Source organism: Anopheles bellator, chromosome 2, assembly GCF_943735745.2.
Source record: "Anopheles bellator chromosome 2, idAnoBellAS_SP24_06.2, whole genome shotgun sequence".
Classification (NCBI taxonomy): domain Eukaryota; kingdom Metazoa; phylum Arthropoda; class Insecta; order Diptera; family Culicidae; genus Anopheles; species Anopheles bellator.
The window spans coordinates 20,084,331-20,104,019 of NC_071286.1; the positions used below are offsets into that span (position 1 = coordinate 20,084,331).

General features: G+C 46.1%; 2 protein-coding genes across 2 annotated transcripts; both read right to left on the minus strand.

Moving 5' to 3' along the window:
- Positions 1-15,267: 15,267 nt before the first annotated feature.
- Positions 15,268-16,393, minus strand: LOC131207158 (hatching enzyme 1.2-like). Its single transcript, XM_058199769.1, has 4 exons — positions 16,276-16,393; positions 16,041-16,220; positions 15,656-15,973; positions 15,268-15,593 (listed from the first exon to the last, which is right to left on the minus strand). The coding sequence occupies exons 1-4, from the start codon at positions 16,391-16,393 to the stop codon at positions 15,268-15,270; spliced, it is 942 nt and encodes a 313-aa protein (XP_058055752.1).
- A 108-nt stretch (positions 16,394-16,501) lies between these two features.
- Positions 16,502-17,431, minus strand: LOC131207159 (high choriolytic enzyme 1-like). The gene is made up of 4 exons (XM_058199770.1): positions 17,374-17,431; positions 17,175-17,309; positions 16,947-17,110; positions 16,502-16,876 (listed from the first exon to the last, which is right to left on the minus strand). The coding sequence occupies exons 1-4, from the start codon at positions 17,429-17,431 to the stop codon at positions 16,502-16,504; spliced, it is 732 nt and encodes a 243-aa protein (XP_058055753.1).
- Positions 17,432-19,689: the final 2,258 nt, after the last annotated feature.

Sequence of the window (19,689 nt, forward strand, 5' to 3'; positions counted from 1 at the left end):
CTTCCGGTTAACTTCTGAGATTCTTTCAGCGTGATGAAGTATTGGAAAGGCCTGAACAATCGCATCTCCAAACAATCCAATAGTACAACAATATCCTTGAATAGGTAACGAGACACCAACACCTAATTCGCGGACCGAAAATTAACCTTCAACCTTCACGGCTTCCGAGAGCAGCCAAACTCTTCAGGTGATTATACGAACCATCATCTTCATCTTCCAACTGGGCCGGCCCAACGATTCGGGAGTCGTAGGAAGTAACCCCATTTTCTGGGGTAAAATTAAATTTTACCACGTAATCTCATTAACTTACGCGGGGTGAGATTAAAAAATTAGATCTTGCTCCCTTCGCGCGGCACGCAATTTGGTTGTCATCCGCGTGAACTTTAAGACCGTTTCCGGTCGTTTGCAGCCACGGAAGCGTTTAACGCCCACCTTTGACACACTCTGTTTGTCACTTTCCGAGCAACACTATTAATTTCACCCTATCCACCCTGGAAGAAGGTTTAGTTTGAGATAAAAAAGGGCCACATTAACCTATTTCCGGGTCACCGGATCGTGACCGGCTCGCGGTTCGAAAGCAACAAGCGCGACCGGTCGAAACAAACAACCCGCGAGGCGCGAACGGAGATGAGTTTTATAATTTACTGCCTCGATTTATGCGGCTGTGAAGGTTGCAGAAAAGAGGTCCTGAGCGCTGGGTAAAATTGTGCCTCAAAAAATCATAGTAAATTTTGCAAACTTTCCAGTGATGACGACAAACGATTGACATTCTTTGTGGGTCTCCTGGCTGGTTGGTCAACATTTAACATTCCGTTGCTTTCTGAGGGTTCCCAGTTTTTCTACTTCAACCCCAATTCAACCGTTCTGGCAAACGTTGTAGAAGGTGAATAAGAATTAATTAAATTTCTCGCAACGCGTCGTAATCACGTCGCATCGTTTGGGAGGGAAGATTGCTTTTCTCCTTTTTTAATACTCTATATTCAAAGTCATAGGAAATAAAATATTACACTTCTCGACTGAATAACAATTATTAAATTCCTTGGTGTGCACAGCAGTGCCCAGAATATGCTGAGATCCCGGTACAATACTTCCGTCCATTGAACTCAGTATTTTAGTTCACAACGGAAGGCGTTCCTTAAAAGAATCCATTATAGCTGGCGGTGCCAAAGAAGAATGTTCGAAAATTCTTTCACCGACATAAAAATGCACAAAAAACTAGTCGACCAATGAGTAATGATCCGTTTGCGTCTACTTTATCACTGCCCAAACCGCAACGGCAAACCGCCAACTTATCTGGTTTGCCAACTTTTTGCCAATTTATCGACGAGAAATGGGATGTCGGAAGAAATAAACTTCGGTGGGAAAGAGAATAGAAAATCGCGAAGCTTCCCTTTCCTTTTTTCGATCATTTGCATCCTTACGGACCATTGAGCTCCACAGCATCGATTTTCTACTCCATCTTGCTTAATTGAGACCCAGAACATAAGATACCTTTCGCTTATGCTTCCGATAGTTTCTGTTTGGAAGAAAAATAAAGAATTACTCTCGTCGAGCAACTAAAGTGCTGGTATTGGTCCGGAAAAGCGCATTGCACTAGTTAAAAGAACAATGTGTCACGGATCTTTTTTCCGTAATCAATTAGTGCCATCTGAACCAAGTGCGACCCCCCATAAATCTCCACCCGATTCTGCAACTGCAATCCGACTTTCAACAACTCTCCACCAAACATTGCCAGCAAAATCCACAATCGAACGGCACCCGGGCGGTGTAATAATCCTGACCCAACTCTACGACATCTGCACTCTGCGCCACGTTGCGCCGCGCGGTAAGTCACTTGCAATAAAGTGCAATTATTTCTCCCAACTCACCGCCTTTCGGACGTCTCGGTCGGTCCACAAAAGATGGCCCTTTTGTCCCGTAATGCTCGGTCCCACTCGGGGCCGGGTCGGGACGGTGTTGTGTTCGGTCCAACGGTAGACGCGAAAAATGACATCCAACCACTCCATCCGAGAAGTCCCGGACTGAGGTAATCCTTGGACCTATAAATGAGAAAGTACACTCCATTGGGCGGTCTGGGCGGTTCTGCTAGTCGCGCCGGTGACCCAAGGATTTTTAACTACAAAGACACTCCTTTTCAGCGACCAACGATGGCAGCCCGGCACTCAGAATCTTGCCACCATCCGGTCCTAATTTCTGCCAGCGTCATCGGGGACATCTGCCATGGTGGCAGCCGTATGGCCTAACCATTCTGCTGGACGTGTGTCGGCAAGCTAGTGGACCAAGTGCTTCCGACTGGAAACTCCTAGGTGGTGTTCGGATCGTGACTCGGTTCGGTGCCGGGTGTCGTGCCATGCCCTTAAGCCGCTGACTCGCGACCATATCGTAAAGTTTAATCTCCCAATGATCGTCCACTGCTAACCAGCGTCCCGATGGGTCATCGGGCAATAAAGAACTCCGGGGCCAGCTTTCTGGTGACAGTTTGGTTGAAATGGTTCCCAACCATAGCAGACCCCCGGTACGATGCACCGGTGCAAATGGTACTTCAAGGGCAGAGTGTCTGGATATTATGGTTTCAAAAATCAGGTAAATCACTAGATTTGGCCCACGATTATCCTTTAAGTCACGATTTTGAGGTAGAGTGGCGATAATGTGGAAGATAACAGGATAACAAGCCACTTTAATAGTGACATCTTAAAGACCTTCTTCCGATGCATTCGTATTGGGTCAGGCATGTTATGCAAAGCTTCATCTAAACAGTTCAAATTACGTTCAATGCAAAAAGCGTTAATGAGAAATGGTAATTTAGGACACAAATCGTTGTGCGCCATATTTCTCCTCCGTGGCCTCGGCAAAATACCGCACAATTTCAAATAATTTAGGAATGTAATTAATTACCACCATTCCGTGGGGGCGTCGAAAATTCGATCAAACCTGCGATAAAAAGTGCCCCCAAAGCGGAAACGGAGCATGGAACCGCAGGCATTGAAATATCACTACAATGCCGTCGTCATTTTTCCACCGCTCGTTAGCGATATCAGTGCCCACGCAGTCAGTGGAGTGGAGGTAAGAAAAACCGACAAGAACATGGTTCCCGGAAAAACGACCGAATTTGTTGGACAATTTTTCTTTCCACTCGAAATCACACAACTCGTGTAGGCGCATACGGCGCATAATTCCGCGTATCATGCCGCTTATCACCACCACCGTTGCGCTGCGTGTGTTGTACTCCCGACACCCGACTGTTCTTTTTTTCGGTCCTGGGGGGACCTATGGGCGCTTTCCCTCTATTTCTGTCATTATTTGATTTCTTCTAGGAAAACCTAGCTCCGCACGGGGCTGCCGCCTTTTCACTGTTTATCAGCTGTCCTCGTTCCCTGTGTCACGATGTTTTCCGCCTTCCGTTGACACTTCCCAAATCTCATTACTTCCGTCACATTAAGCCTTATGTCAGTTCATCATCTGCCATATCTTGCCACTACCCGAACGCACCGATTCTGGTCGTCATCCTATTCTGGTTGCAGCTCCAACTCCACCGCCAAGTCCCATTTCCTTTTTGGTGGCCTTTTCCAAGGCAAATCGCACCACCCGGGAAAATGACACCGAACCGAACCGGGGCAAACGATTTCGGCAAACCCTCGGAATCCCTCGCAGCAGATTGTCATTGGCAGTGAAGAGCGAAGAAAAAAAAGATGGAACCACCCAGATTTTGCTTGCTCCGTAGCTTTGCTTTGATTTTAATCAAATGCATCAAACGGAGCCGGAAGCTGAGCCGGCTGCCGAGGGTGGCAGAGCGAGAAAAGATCGGGACCGTCGCATTTTGGCAGCTGCGGGAGCAACGGTTTAATGGAGGAGAAAACTGGAAGGAACCCACTGACGAACCGTCACAGCTGAGGTCAATATTTGGCCAGCGCTGCTGCAGCCAACAATTCGGAGATAACATCAGGCGTTACCGAGCGCCAAACATCTACGGCATTGGCATCCAGGCTTTAAACAGACACTCTCCGCCGTTTGGATCAACGCCCGCCCAATATTCAAAGCGAAAGATTACTCCGAGAAGACAATATGGCTCAGAGTAGCGATTCGACAAAGCGTTCCAATTCAGTAGTCTCAGTAGACCTCAAGTTACTGTGCCGTTCAAGCTTTCTGGTCTTGGGTTTATGGTCTGCCGTTGACGGCTAGATGACGGTTGATTTGTTTGCCTCCTCCATTGGGCTGCTCTGCATGGTTTGTAGCTCACAGGATACCGTCTGTTCCGACGACGATGCTGCTAATGGCAACGATTACATATGATCTATTCATTGCCCGTATCGTGAAGTTTTTTTCTACACGGAACCCCGAATGCCGATCGGATTCTGGTTCCGGGCGTATTAAGATGTCAATCATCTCATTCCGAGTCTTCGGGTACTTCTGGCCACTCGCATTGATTTTTTGAGTAGTTGATGAGCTTCTACGTTGATGGGATTTTAATTTCTCGCTCCAACCCTGACGAGCCCTCCCCGGTCGTGGCTATTAACGTGTAAATCCTACCGTCCGGCCAATCGGCAGGATACGCTACGCCGACTTAAGCATATCAATCAATCGGACCTCGAATCCGACTGATGGACGTTTGGAAGATGAAAGGATTAACGGTGCCGATGCTCATCCCAGTACGGGGGAAGCACACGGCACATGGATATAATTGGAGTTTCCGTCCAGGAGTTTTTGTAGCTCCGACAGATTGTCTTCACTGAGACAACCATTAAACAGCATCTCGAATTCGCCTCCTTTCTGCGAATCGCTTAGAGCACGTCCGAGGCATTGCGAAGGCGAACCTTTGGCCTTTTTAAACCCCTTGTTTCCTGAAGATCAACAATCTGCCACCGTCGTCGAACGTCATCCCACACCGTGGCTCTAATTGACCACTCGCCGCTCCCTGCGTCCCGCTGTGTGTCAAACCACCCGAGTGACGAAATCATCGTCCATCCATTAGCTGCGAACCCTGCGGAAACACCCGGTGCGCCATTAGAAAGGATCTCCCGTGGGTGCATCCTCAGCGTCCACGGACACCAAGCCTTCTTCAAGATCTCTCTCGCTCTCTATCTCCTTCTTTCTGTCTGTCTCATTACCGGAAGAGTCCTGAAGAGTCGGGCCCACAAAAAGGAAGTACCGTAATGCAACACGGTGACAACAACCCCGAACTCTTGCCACATCCTTTCGAGCAGCAGCAGCAGCAGCAGCAGTGACAGCATCATTTACGGCACAACCCGAAACAAACGCTGCCCATTCCCGGGGATAAATAGACGCCCTAGTTTCATTTCCTTCGCCATTAGAAGCACCAGAACGACCATCACCCCCCGGACTGCTTCGGATGCGCTCCGGTGCTCGGTGAGGAGTCGAGTGGAGTGTAGTGAAGTAAACAGCAACTCGTTTCACTAATGCGGCCCGGTCTTCCGGGCACGGAACGTTGAGTGGTTCGCCTTGCCGTTTGAACCACGGCCGCAAAACGCAGAGCACCGAACAAGAACAACAGCAAAAAACATCACAAGGCTCACCACGGCCGGAAGATTATGATGATTGATGTAAGAAAATAGTGCGCCCCTCGTAATGATGGTACAAGTAGTAGCAGTTTTAGTGGCCCCCATTACGTCATGTTGTGGTGCTGGTCGTGGCTTCCTCGTTTCCTTCTCCGTCTGCACTTCCGTTCTGTGTACTTCTGTGTGTTTTCTCATTTTCTTTGGTGTTTTAAGGTTTTCTCTTATCTCTACCATCCTGCGGCCACTCAAACTGGGACACTTCATCACTTCAGCTCAATTGGTACATGGCCACGACGATGTCCGTTTCATCCGGTCGTCGGAGTATTACGGTTGACATTTGAAACCACCATCATCAATGGTGGCGTACATTTTGAGGTTATACAAAGAAGGATCGGGAGCGCTAAAGCGAAAAATTGTTTGAATAGTTGCTTAATGGTTTGTACAGTTCATTCAGTGTGGTTTATGAAAACATTTACATCTTTCAAACATTAATAGTTTTAATTTATTTTAATTCTGTGTGACAAGTTACCAATCTCACCTTTATCAATAAATTCCGTACTCGGCTCTGCATCGACGGTTTCATCAAACATAACTCTGTGTAATCAGAATTTTTTGTCTCAAGATTTCATTAGATTCCAATCGAAGAAAATGGGCAACGTGGCAAACGGAACCAGTTGCATCAGCAGAAGCGACCCTATCCCTCATTAACTGATGATGTTTGGGGTGGCCCAGTCAGTCAGCCAGTCAGCGTTGATCGTTGTTTGCATCTCGAACGATGATGTTTACCTTTTGAGCAGATTCGTCAACCGTTGCGCATTTGTGGCAGGGCTACGGAGGAGCGACTCCGAGGAGCACATTCAATATTGACTTGTGCCGAAGCGAAAGCGATTTATTAATATATTCGCAAGCCGGTGCGTGCTATCAGCCAAATGGGGCCGACGATGGCTGCCCGCTCTTTGGGAACGTCCTAGACGAACAGCCGAACGAACCTGCTGCCGAAAGACGAGACACTTTGAAGGACATTTTGAATGCAAATATTGATCCATGTCCTTGATCACGGTTCGGTTTTGCGCTTCGTCGCTTCGCTGGCGGCTCGAGAGCGGTACAGCGGATATCCTGTTGCGGGACAAACTTTGAGTATGAAGGATAGCAGTGTGTACGTGTGGGAGCATGATTTATCGGAACGTTGAGGCTGAATATTGAGCGGCTAATGAAGCGGACCCGAAGAAGGATGCTTGCATGTAGAAGGACTTCTTGTCTGCTTTCATACGCGCACGGTAGCGGGAAAACACACCATAACTAGTCAAATTTATCCAACAGAATGTATTTTTATTCGCGTATCGCGTATTTCTACTTCTTGGGACGCAAAGCAAGGAAAGTAAAACGAACTGTTTAGCTTCTTACGACAAACAGCATCCCTTTTGAAGGGAAAGAACCTCCGAGCATTATTAATGATTTACTTTCCCAGCGAAAAGGTCAACTCTCCCGCGTGGGCCGCCTTTCCTACTCAAACAAATCAAATATTCCATTATTTCCATTCCATTTCCATTGTTCCAATTATCCAATTGTCAAGCCTTTTCTTTTCCACCTTCCCGGAACTGAGGGTGGCTTCTGAAAAATGGCGATACACTTCCATTAATATCTTCTGTTGGTGCCTCGCTCCAGTCGATCTATGGTGCCATCAGTGTTCGAGATACTGGCAAAAAAGGCCTTCAACCAAACCTTCATCATAGATGGATGAATGTCCTCCGACTTTCTTCCACAAGACTGCCCGTGCCGGGTCGGGGGACGCGTGCACAACGGTACATTTGGCAACAGAATCAACCCGGCCAAATCTTGGTCATAAATTTTAGAAAACAAAACTCTGCCACCCGGGCGCCAGGTTTTGTTTATGAAAATTTGGACAAAAAATCCCCAAATGCCGAATGCTCGTCCATGCGAAACAAACTCCCAACGAAACGGTTCGTCGGAGTCGGAGTTGACCGCCGAGGCTCACGGGTCCGTTGTTCCTTGGAGATTTGGGCGATTCGTCGATTCATCTTCATGTAATATACTGTTTGTTTCGATTGTCGTTGGAATATGCGAAAGTGCGGCCCTTTTATAATATCATTTTTGTTTTTCGAACTCACTCATTTATTGGCACTTGGTCATTGGTAATTGGTCATAAATAGTCTCCTTTTTCTGTCCAAAGTACAGACACTATTTTGAAACAAATTGAAACGACGAAACACAGTGATAATTCATGAAAGATGGCGCCTGTTATGTCTTTTGGCAATTCCAAACTTGACAAGTCTCAACTCCTTTCAAACTCCTTTGCTTCAAACTCTTTTTTCTGAACTCGTTGCAAGTCCAAGGAAATGGTTGTACGCACAAGAAATATGGTCAACCGTTTATCTTGATGAGTCTGCGACTTTTTCTCCACAAAGAGCGCCACGAGGGGATTGTTTTTGTGACGTTCTAGGACAAAAGAATCTAAACACTGCCGGCACCGTTCAACCCATCAAAGACATTTAACTCCGATGCAAATCGGACAGAACTTTTGCCGAACCTGCAGCCGCCAGTCCAGCGGGCAGATCGAGACCCGGGAAAACGAATAATTTCACCGAAAGGACTCCTTCCCGAAACCTACAGAGGTTTTTCCCTCCATAGAGAAACTTCCCGTCAGGTGGAAAACTCTTTTCCCTACTGCAGCGATTATTTAGTCGTAAGGTTTTTTTTATTTTCATCACAAACTCTGCTCTAGGTGGAGTTTTGAATTAAGAAAACGAAAAACACCGCTGAAGCAGCATTTCCGATTGTAGCAATTGTTCCGCTTCCGGTGATCCGCTGGAAAATGCAGGAGGGCTTGGTGCGGGAAAAATTTGCATTTGACCGATGGCCGACGTTCGAAAGCCAGAAGACGATTAAGGCACCAACCCAGGAATGGGCAGAAAAATGCGAGTTCTGCAGCCGGAACAAGAAGGTGACACCGGAAACGGGTGATGCAAAAAAATGGAACGTACCTGCAACTGGCTTGCGCTAGTCCGTAACTAACATGTTCAACTTTGCAGCCACGAGGAAGCGGGACATAAAGGATAACAATACGGAAATGCGATAGTTCTGGAAGGAAGAACGGCTTCGACAAAAAAAAAAACAGGGCCAAAGTCCGGCAGATGGATGCAAAAGTTTTTCTTATTACTGTTTAATTTATCTTTTTTCTTCTGCCCTTAGGCCATACAAACAAAGAAGCTGCATTGCAGAGGTACCATGCAATGGTTGTAAAGGTAATTTTAGTTGAAGGAAAGTTTTCTCTTCAGTTCGGTTTGCTTATGAAAAAAAAGATCAACTTTAGAGCTAGTATCTTGTTTCACCAAACAGCGAGCGCGACAAACAACGAGCGCATGAGCTGCGTGGCAATGCACTTAAACAGAACATGATGAAAATGCGTAAAATATGATTTAAATAAAATGACAATAAATCGAAAATAAATAAGAAATGGAGCGTATGATGTCTGCCACGGCCTTAAATTTGATGGCGAAACCTTTCACTCGAAATCGAATTCTCACGCCAAAGCGCATCATAAACCGAGTTACGATCGGTTGCAGCCGCGTATCGGTGCCGTGACACCAATCGGGATTTATTTTCCTGCATTTCGCGACTTAATTCCACAATCGCATTCACGGAAAGCTCCAACCGCTTGGCATCGGCCAAACGGTTTCATTTTGTTCGTTGCCAAACACCGACATCAAATCATCGAATTTTGCGAATCGCATTTTTATTGCCAATTCCGGTTTCACTGGGCGATGAAACGAACGGAGGGAAAACTGTCGCTCAACCACTCACGCTGATCGGAATGAAATTTTTATCGACCTTTTGGAATTACTGGAACGACGGCGACCATAGCGCGGAATAAGTGCTGCTGGCGCTGCTCGAGAGACAGCAGGACACATTTTAAAACGGGAAACGGAATGGGTGCACGGGTGCGGGAAGATAAAACTCACCACAAGCGGCCTGGTGGGTGGCCCGGATACGGAATTGGCAAACAACCCGGATTCCAGGCACCATAAAAATTGATTCCAAGGTGCCAACCACGCGAAGGATGTGTCGCGCTAAACGAACTCGCAAATGCATTTCAAACCCTGCCGAGTGGTTGGCAGTGCGCGACAATGTCCTCACACGCGCCATATCATAGCGGCCACATCGATGCTAAACATCGTAAAATAAACGCACCGTTCCACCGTCGCGAGCATTCGAATCTATCTCGGCCCTCGGCTCCATTTCCATTTCCCGAATATTAGCCTAAACGATTCGGCGGGCCCCCGATTGCCGCGGGCACTTTCCTAGGGAAACAATCCAATTCACGGGCTCGTTCGTTCGGTCCGAGTACCCGGATCCGAGAGTTCGATCTACGATAGTTTTCTTAAGCGCGTCCAGGACTCCCGTCCCGAACGGAGTACCGTTGGTTCCATCCGCGGCCGCGTGGCACGTACTGCGAATATATTTTGTTTTATTTTCTATTATTGCACATTATTTCCGGTTCCGTGTGTCGCTTCACGAGGCGAAACCGAAGGACTCTTCAGAATGGAAACTTCCGTGCGCCTCAAGTCCCAAATGGTGGCTCTAATGGTATTGAGCAAACCGTACTTCCGGCCCGAGCTGGCACCGGGCACGGGACCGGAAGTTGGAAGATGGGAGCACGTGATCATTTTTAGTGTGTTTGGGGTGTGATTGCTATTATTGCACTTAGTGTTTTATGCATATCGATGCACTTTGTCCGGTGCCCGGTTGGTGCCACATTGTACCACGCACAGGGTGGCGCGAAAATTGTTCCTCAACGTACGGTTGAAGGTTGAAGTTGAATATGAGTCAAAGCCTTATCTTTCAAATTTAGTGAATAAATTATAAATTAAAAGTTCTCCATAAGAACCACAAAAACCAGCAAAGGAATGTAATATATGGAAAAAATCAATTAAACTAATAAGACACAAGTTTATGTTGTCTGGAAACTAAACATAAACCTTCTCTCTTTGAAGTGTTTGAGTTTTACAAACAACAATACCAACACAAGAACAATTCGCTAAACTTTAAGTAAATTTGCTTGAAAATAGAAGTTGTTCTCCATTTGTAGAAGCTTCAGACACACAACATTTGATCATCTGTACAGAATGTTTTATTACTTATTCAATTAAACACCATATGAAGCTTACAAAACTATTGTTCACAGCTTCAAACCCTCATCGAAATTTCGTAGATCTTCCGAATATAGAGTAATTTGAACGAAAATTTCAACATTGGCGACACTGCTTTTGTGCCACACCGTGGCATGCATTGTGAGACGTTGTCGCATCTGGCACTAAGAACTTCTTGCCGCCCCCCGGATTCGGATGCCAACTTTGCCAGCATATCCATAAAGTTAATGCGGAACCACTCGAGTCGAGGAGCAACGGCAAGAAACAGCGAAAGGACACATGCCCACTGACGGCAATGCACTTCTTATTCGTGTCCTTGCATTGCAGCGACGGATTCCGGTATGTGTGCATTGAATTGGTAGTGTTGGTACGATTCGGAAAACCGTATCCTCGCGGAGTCCCGACGTTCGCCTGGTACCGGTTCGCCAATGGAAAGGCATACGACGGCGGCGATCGTAATAATGCCACACGATTCTTAAATTTGTCTCTGCAAACAGGAAATAACGGTGGAAACAGTAAAACGCACACAACTCCGGGGAGGGTTCGGGAGAAATGTGTAATTTGGGCCAATTTGCATTCACCACTTCACGCCACGCGACAACGAACGATTTTATTTCCCCAAAAACCAATAAAAACACTGACGGCACCCGTGTTCCACTATGACGCTGCTCTCTCTAAACGACCCGGCGAGGTCCTTCGTCTGGTTTAAAGGGTCTCCGATCTTGCGCCATCATAGGTCGGTGTGAAAACGGTACTTTATTAGTAGTTTTGATTTTTATCTCCATGTCTCCAGCCCTAGGGAAAGGGTCGCATTTGGCGTCGTCACGTCCAAGGGACAACTTCCCACTAGCACGTCCGGGTGAATAGGTACTATCCGATATTATAACGCCATTTTGGCACGCATTCCGGGTCGAGATAAAACGAATGTGCTACCCGAGTGTGCAAAGATTCCATCCCGGTTTTAGTGTCCCAATGGAGGTTCTCATTGTTTCTTTTGGTTTGCGGTGTACAACTACGAAAGATAAGGCAATCGCTACCGCAATTGTTGATCAAACAATACTTCATGTCTGTCGATTGATTTCCACAAACCCAATAAGGCTCCTTTTTGTAGTGTTAATGAAATTCCGCAGAATTCGAATTTTCCCCGGAAAGGATACTAAATACAGACCCGGGTTCGACTGCGCTACACTGTCGACCCCGGGGCCTCTTCTCGAAAGTGAAACGCTTTCTTTCCCGGAAGCTGACGGAAACGGCAACACGGGATTTCAATCGAAAGCCGACTGCAAAAGCTTGTAATTGAATCGATTGAATCGTCATCTGATCCTCCGGAAGACACACCGGATTCTTGCCGGTGTGCTCCGGATCTGGACTATTTAACGTCGAAAGCAAAATAGATGAATAAACACTGGGTGCACGGTGGTGCCTTCGTTCGGATAATTGTGTAAGTCATCCCGAAGCGTCTTTCCGTCTGGATGGTTTGCCCCGCTCCGGTTCTGGTTGGAAAGTTGGCCAGCTGAGACCTCGGTCCTCGCAGATCGCATGTTTGGGTTTTCGCTACTCCAGAGACCAGCAGCAGCAGACTGCTTGCTGTGGCCGTATCCCGCTCGGATCCCCCGGGGGCACAGATGTTGCGGTCCTCCATTAGCCGGTATCGTTCTAGGGAAAGATTGCCTTCGCAGAACATTCCCCGAAGATTGTAAACTTTTGCCAACTGCACGGTAAACTGGTGCCGATTGTTTATGGTTTGTTTAGCCGACTGTGTAACAATGTTCCACTGTGGTTCCACGTGCAGTCGTGATCCTTAAATCAATCGTCGCAATATTTCTGCATATCGCCGTTGCTGTTCTGCATATCCTGTCTAAGGTTTAACCTAAGATTTCAGGTGCAAAATTTTCAAAATGTCCGTGATGCGGTTTTGAAGTAGTTCTAATTCAAAAAACATACGAGGACACTATGTACAAAAAAATTGCATTCATTTGTGTAAATTTTTTGGTGATAGTGTCCATCAAAATGTTTTACTGTAATGCCTCAATATGCATCCTTCTTCGATGTCGTAAAAGATTGTTAAAGAATATTTTAAACAAACTTATAAACATGATCTTTTATTCAAGTAAAATCTATTTTCAAACATATTCAACGTTTTTTGTTAACAATGCAAATTGTCGATCGATCTCACAGCACCTAGCTTTATGAAATCGGCAGATCATAACTTCTCTTTTAACACTCCATCTCGACACCGCAGTTTTGTGTGGCGCGGACTTCGTGCACTGCTGTGACCAACCGGAAAACTACAGTGCGAACACGAAAAACAACATCCGCGCGGCAAGGCAAACAAACGAGTCTCAGTCCGTTGCAAACTCTTTTCTTTGGCCATTAGCTGCGTTCGAAATGTTTACCATTTACCTTGGCGAAACTTTCCCGGCCATAGGATACCAGTGTGTTGCCGCCACGTTTTGCTACTTTGCTTACTTTCGAACAACGGCCACGGTTTTTGGAAAAGTTCACAAGTAAACATAAACCTGGCTGGTTCGAGGCGGGCAAATAGTGAACCTAAGCGTGAAAGCCGACGTTTTAATAAACAGTACGGTTTGATACTCTTATTTACTTCGAAAATATCGTTTATAATAGTATTTTCCCATTTGGGAGAAAAGTTTCAGTATGACCCCATCGAAAGGATATCTCTAAACGAAACGAACCAACCTTTCGGGAACTTCCACAATAAAACGCTCCATTGCTTGCGAATCCTTTACTACGAATTTACTACGTCACTGGCAGTTCCGAATTGAAATCCTTAAACATTCGTTTTGCTACGAGGTCCATTGTAGCGGATAATTTATGACAAATTTTTGATCCATTGTGGAACCCAAACTCCGAGACGGAGTGGGTCACGGTGATCCCTTTGGCTCGCACCAAAAGCACCGGCCCCATACCGTTCGCCCGCATTGACCACAAGGGACCGAACGACCGAACGAAGGGTCCGTTACTCGGAAATGGACTTTTCATGCATACGATGTGTTAATCATGCCACTAACAAGCATTATCCCTTTATGAAAACTCGTCCCCAGCCAACGGAGCCGCTCGCTTCGGTCTGCCCGAAATCTATTTCATTGAATTTGGGGTTAGACTTGGAATCGCACACGATGCACGCACGTACACCCGTGTCCACCTCCTGCGGTCCTTTTAATCTCCCAACCGCTGGCCCTCCGAGCCGAGCCGAGAAATGTATGTTCTTCGGGCATCGGTGGCCCCAGGAACCTTGTTTTCCACTCTCGGGAACAACATTCTTCAGAGCAGTTCAAAAGGTCGAAATAAATTAATAAAACTTTGCCACAAACTTTCCCCCCGTGTGTCGGGGCCGATTCGACGCACCGTGGATCGTGAGCGGCCCAAACACATTCGACACGAAAACACAATTTTCGAATCCAACAAACGAACGATAATTAACTCCCAAACCGAGGTCCCACCGAAGGCTTTCACCGGGAGCGCGTTTTTGAATACGCATCGACGGAAAACCTCGCTCAAAATCGTCCGGGAAATTCCCTCCGGGAACCTCCGGGGCCACTGCTCGACAACATAGCGACACGAATCACTTTCGACGGACGGCGGACCATAAGGCACACACAGGATTCTGGGGAATCGCCGGGAACGGCTGGTTCGGAAAATTCTGCGAAGAAACTTGGTTTTCGGTTTCGGTCAAGATTCACGGAACAAGTCATGCATAACATGCGGCAAACTTCCGAAATCGACGAGTGGATTAGTTGAACGATTCATTTCGAACCACCGGTTGTGGTCGGATGCTTTGCCACTGCCATGCTTTATTTTGTTTTAAATTTTTTCCCATACTTTAAGTTTTGTAAAAGCAAATCGAAACGAAACAATATAGAACAGGATTGAACATGAAAAGCATAAAAGAAAAATAATGGTGACATAATGCATTCGAGTCTGTGTGGAAGTAAATAAAACTATCGAATAAAAATGTGCAAATGAACAATATACAGAAAATGGTTTTGCTGTTACTCAAAACGAGCAAACACTGTACAAAAAAATAATACTAATAATTTCCCTATTTTGTCTTCAAATATTGCGAATACGATATAATACTGCAAAGAGATTACATAAAAAGCAAAACGAGAGACCTTTCAACGTGAACATTGTTGCTTTTCCAAAAAAAGAATAAAACGAGCTGCTTCAGTCTCTCTAGGCCGACTTATGAAAGATACTAATTTGATGCTCGTGCTTCTGCACCGAACAGTTAATTATTTCACTTGAACTTTTCCCGCTCGCTGCACCGATCTGGACCGATTTCACGGACGGAACAGGAAGCGAATCTGTCTCTGACAGGCTCTAAGAACTCCGCACTCGGGTCCGTTTCGCGTGGCTGAAGCTTCTTTGCGAAAATGGATACAATTCACACATCCACCATGTCAGGGGTTCAGCGAACAAGGAACTGTTTAGGATTTCCGGACCGCAACCGTAAGTACATTCGGTAACAGTTTTTATTGTGTTCTGTCATTTCGTAACGTAACGCTGCTTTTCTACATTCAACAACATTAACGTAAAAGTGAAAAGTTAAAAGAGAAGTCATATTAGTTGCGCAAGTGCCGTCGGAAGCGAAAGCCGTCCGGTCTGCCGTGTGCCCTCGCCGGGATCCACCGGGACGGAACCGGCAGAGGTTCCCTTGGTACCGGAACCCCACAGTACATGATGTTGATCAGGAGCGCATCGTACCAGGTAAGGGTCATCCGTTGTCCAATCTCACCGTCCCACGGCACTGTCGGGCGCATCGTATCGAGCTCGTCAGGACGAACTGAAAAAGCGTTCCGCCGATAGTGCATTATGCTGCCGAGGTCGTACGGTACATTGTACGTGGTCGTATTTCCAGGATCAACCAGATCGAAGTTACTCTGCAAGGCTGTGGCAATGAAGCGCGCTGGGGTAACCGTTTTTTCACTCCTCTGACAAATATTCTCTCACCATAATCGGGGCTCATATTATCGTACAGTACGGTGACATAACGATCTCGATCCAGCCGATTATGCTCGTGGTAGAACCCGAGCGAGTGCATCAGTTCGTGGATCGGTGTGGTGAGTGAATTGGCACAACCGGGCTGCAGATTGACGATCGTACGTCCAACACCACGCCCCACATCACTCCAGCAACCGGCATCGGTGTTATCGATCGACACAAACGCCACGTCTTCCGTTGATCCGATTCTACGCCGACGGAACCGCACGCAGGTGAGCCGTTCGAACTCTCGCATGGCCCCGTTGATAAACTCCAGCTCGGAAGAATCTGCCTCGGAGGGTAAGATACCGCATCAACGGCTGCACACGTGCGTTGAATTAATCGGAATACGTACTAAAGTTTCCATCGATCGAGTAGACGACGGTCGCATTGGGCCAACGGTACGCCGCAGACGGACTCCCGGCCAAGGCCATTGCAAATCGGGGTCTTGGTAGCCTCATATCGCCACCAACGAGATTACCCAACTCCCAGGGTTCCACACCGGACGATAGATCATGGTTTCTCACGAGCACGTCTAGGAGCACATCAAATGTCATCCTTTTCCCCGGTCCCGGGTAGTAAGCTCTTACCGATAGAGGTATCGATCAACCGGTACAGTGTGGTTCCAAAAATAGAAAGATCGATCGGGATCAAGTCCGCTGTGGCGCACGAGCCAAGTAGCAACCAGACTGCCAACGAGCGAAGCATTATCACCCAGCAATGTTGTTACCTCAACGCTCTCGATCACACTGATCTGCGTCATTAGAAGACAGATGGAGTATTGCAGACTAAACGAACACAATCAGTGGGCTTTGTTTAGACACAGTAGAGGAAGTTTATGGCCAATACGTCAAACTCTGTCAACCGATCGCGGTGTCCTATCTTCGTGCCGATCCACGGTTTCTGAGGTACCATCGTCACCAGACGGCCCGGTTCAATGCTGTACATGTCCGGTCGGTAGTGCATAATGCTTTCGTAGTCGTACGGTACGGGGAAGGCCAGATCAGTCGACGGCTCGACGATCTCGTAGTTGTACAATGCGCCCGGCTCTGGGACCACGTTTTCGTACAGGATACACACGTGCCGATCACGATCCGGTCGCGTATGCTGATGGAGGAAACCCAGCACGTGCATCAGCTCGTGGAGGACCGTACCCAAGTTGTGTGTACACTCGTGAGGGATGTTCAGATACTTCGAACAGGGAAAGCAGTAACAGTGATAAATCATCTAACCTCCGCTAAAGGATCGTCCGCATGCATACCGTTGGAGGTTGCCTTTGGCGGCCCGTATCAGCCCAGCACCCACCTTCCATCTGATTCGTTACAAGCAAATAGTTATTCTGGTGCGATCTTCGTACAAATCGTACACAGGATACGTTTTCTAGGGTTTCCATCGCCTTCGAAATGGTAGCTACTTCTTGCAAATCTGAAACGATCGTTACAACCAGTCTCTCTCTCTCTCTACACTCGACGTAGGCGATTTAACTCACCAAACCCATCAGCGATTAAGTACGGTACCGTAGCGTTGGGCCAACGGTAGTGTTTTGGGAGTACGTCCACGATCGGATTACCGTAACGATCGGCCTTCTTGGAGGGACAATCTTGCTGAGCAGTTGGACTCTTTTCTGAAGCAATAACGAAACGAATCACCAAAGTCGACAAGAAAATATGACAAACGCCCCGAATTACCCGTTGGTTTGAGTTGCAGGCTAGTGATAATGATGGCGGCCACCGATCTTAGCCACATTGCGTTCTTTTACAGAGTGGTACTGTGGAACTAAATCAACCCCCTCAGTCACCTTTACCAGCTGTGCAAACGACTCAAATGCCGAACGAAACAAGCAACAGCACCACAATGTCATCAATTGTTGCTGCACGCGAGAAAAAAAGTTTCATTACTTTTTCCATACAAACAATCAGTTTTATTTTTATTTGCATTTTCTCTTCATTTTCCGTTTGTTTGCTGTTGTACTCATAATAACCCCATCTGGCCCATGCTGATCTTTCCAGAGTTTGTGGTAAGGGATGAAAGTAAAATTGGGTGAATACTTTCTCTCAACGTGCCTGTGTTTGGAGAGTAAATTAGATCTCCATCGATTGGTTGCTGCTCAGTATCAAATCATAACCGTGTCGTCGTGTTTTGTATGACGTTTTGACGACGTGCTACGAGTCGGCGGCTCCCCAGCCGCCTAAATACCCATCAAACGTTACTAGAACTGGTTTTTTATACATTGCTTCTGGCTGCTCACAAACCAAAAACTAGTTTTCTGTTTGCCTTGCGTAGATACTTACGTAGTAACTGTCGATTGTGTACTTAAGGGAACTTAATTGTAATTGAGGATGCAAGTAGTATTCTAAAAACACGTACACTCGCCATTCAAACAGTTGTTACTTTACGCTGTGTAACTGTTTCGAAGGGACTTACACGTGTATCAGATACTCTCCGTCTCTAGGTTTCATCTACTTTCTGGGTTGGATTACGGGTATTACGGGTACGGGTTTGAGAGCAAGGGGAATAGGTGTAAAAACACACAACGTGTAATAAAGTTGTCGAACCAACGAACGACGAACCCAAACTCGGATAACTAGCGCCCTTCAGCTTAATCCTCAAGTTTAATCCTTTATTCGCCCTCCAACTTCTTCATATGGGGTTTCCGTTCTCCAACTGGGACCAACTCTAAATGGGATCGCTTTGCTCAGTTATACAGTATGTTTGTTTTTGTAGCGTTCAGTGTGAACCTATATGTTAAATGCGTTTATATGTTACTGCACATTCTGTCTTACACGATAAACCAAATCTACCACCGTATCTCATTAAAAGTATTGTGTTTTTAATACATATTTTCATTCCTTATTCAATGTTGTGGTATGCCTAATTTATAACTGCAGAGTTACGTTTAAAGTACATTGATATTATATGTATTATATTTAGTTATTTCCTTTTATTCAGCGATTAAATATAGTGCACCCTATAGGTTCGTTCTTCCGTAAATGCCCTGCCCTCTGTACTGTATAGTAGTTTGGTTACTGTTTGTTTACAGCATCTTTCGCACAAAAAGTTGAAGTTGTTCTGGGCTTTATTGCGGCAAACATTCCATTCGCGACCGGGAGTGACCAGAAGGGATCTTGTGTGTATATATATTTGGTTGTGTGGTGAGAATGATTGGCTATTACGTGTACATTGAGTCTCCCGGTTTTACTGACTTTTAATCCACATCCGAAATCAACCATCCCTTTGCTGTACAACTTCCTACAGCCGGACGCGTATTGCCACGATGCGCTTCAATGAAGAGACTTTCGCTCCCAGGGTGTTCGAGTATCAACAGGTTGGTTAATGCTGGTTATCAGAATGATGTTTCTTTAAACTATGTGTGTGCCTATGGTTCGAGTTTCTAATTAAATGGTGTCTTTTTCATTAGATTCTGACCCTCTTGTGTGCATGAAGAGTTTTGTTCTGTATGTAGGCTACATGTACATCTTACTACTTGCAGCCGAGAAGTATTGGTTTGATAAGGGCTAAACTTCCTTCCGTCCTTACTTTTCGAAATCTTCCAATAATTACTATTTTCATCCCTGTGTGGAAAGCCACAGTAATCGCAACTCGTTAATGTTCTTTCTAGACGTTTCTGTAACCCACACTAGAGTTGTCCGCTTCTTTGATTTGTTAATGTTAATAAGGCAATGTCAAAAAGAAATTTACTTTCTCTCATTTTCTAAATCCATCCAGTATATGTGTGTATTTGTAGAATCGTTTGTTTCGTTTTTTTCGTTTTTGTATGTTTTGGTTTTGTTCTTGTATAACAACTAATTTTATAAGTAAGTATGTATTCTGTATGAGTATGACTCTCTTGATGCCCGTTGCTATCCGTAATGCACTCCTGCGTGCCTGTTGCCTTAACTGTTGCGTATTTACTACATACTTTAAACAATATGGATTAGTGACTCCTTCACTTCGTGTAGTCGGACACACCGTTGTATAGGGCTTGAGAGGTTGATTTGATTGGA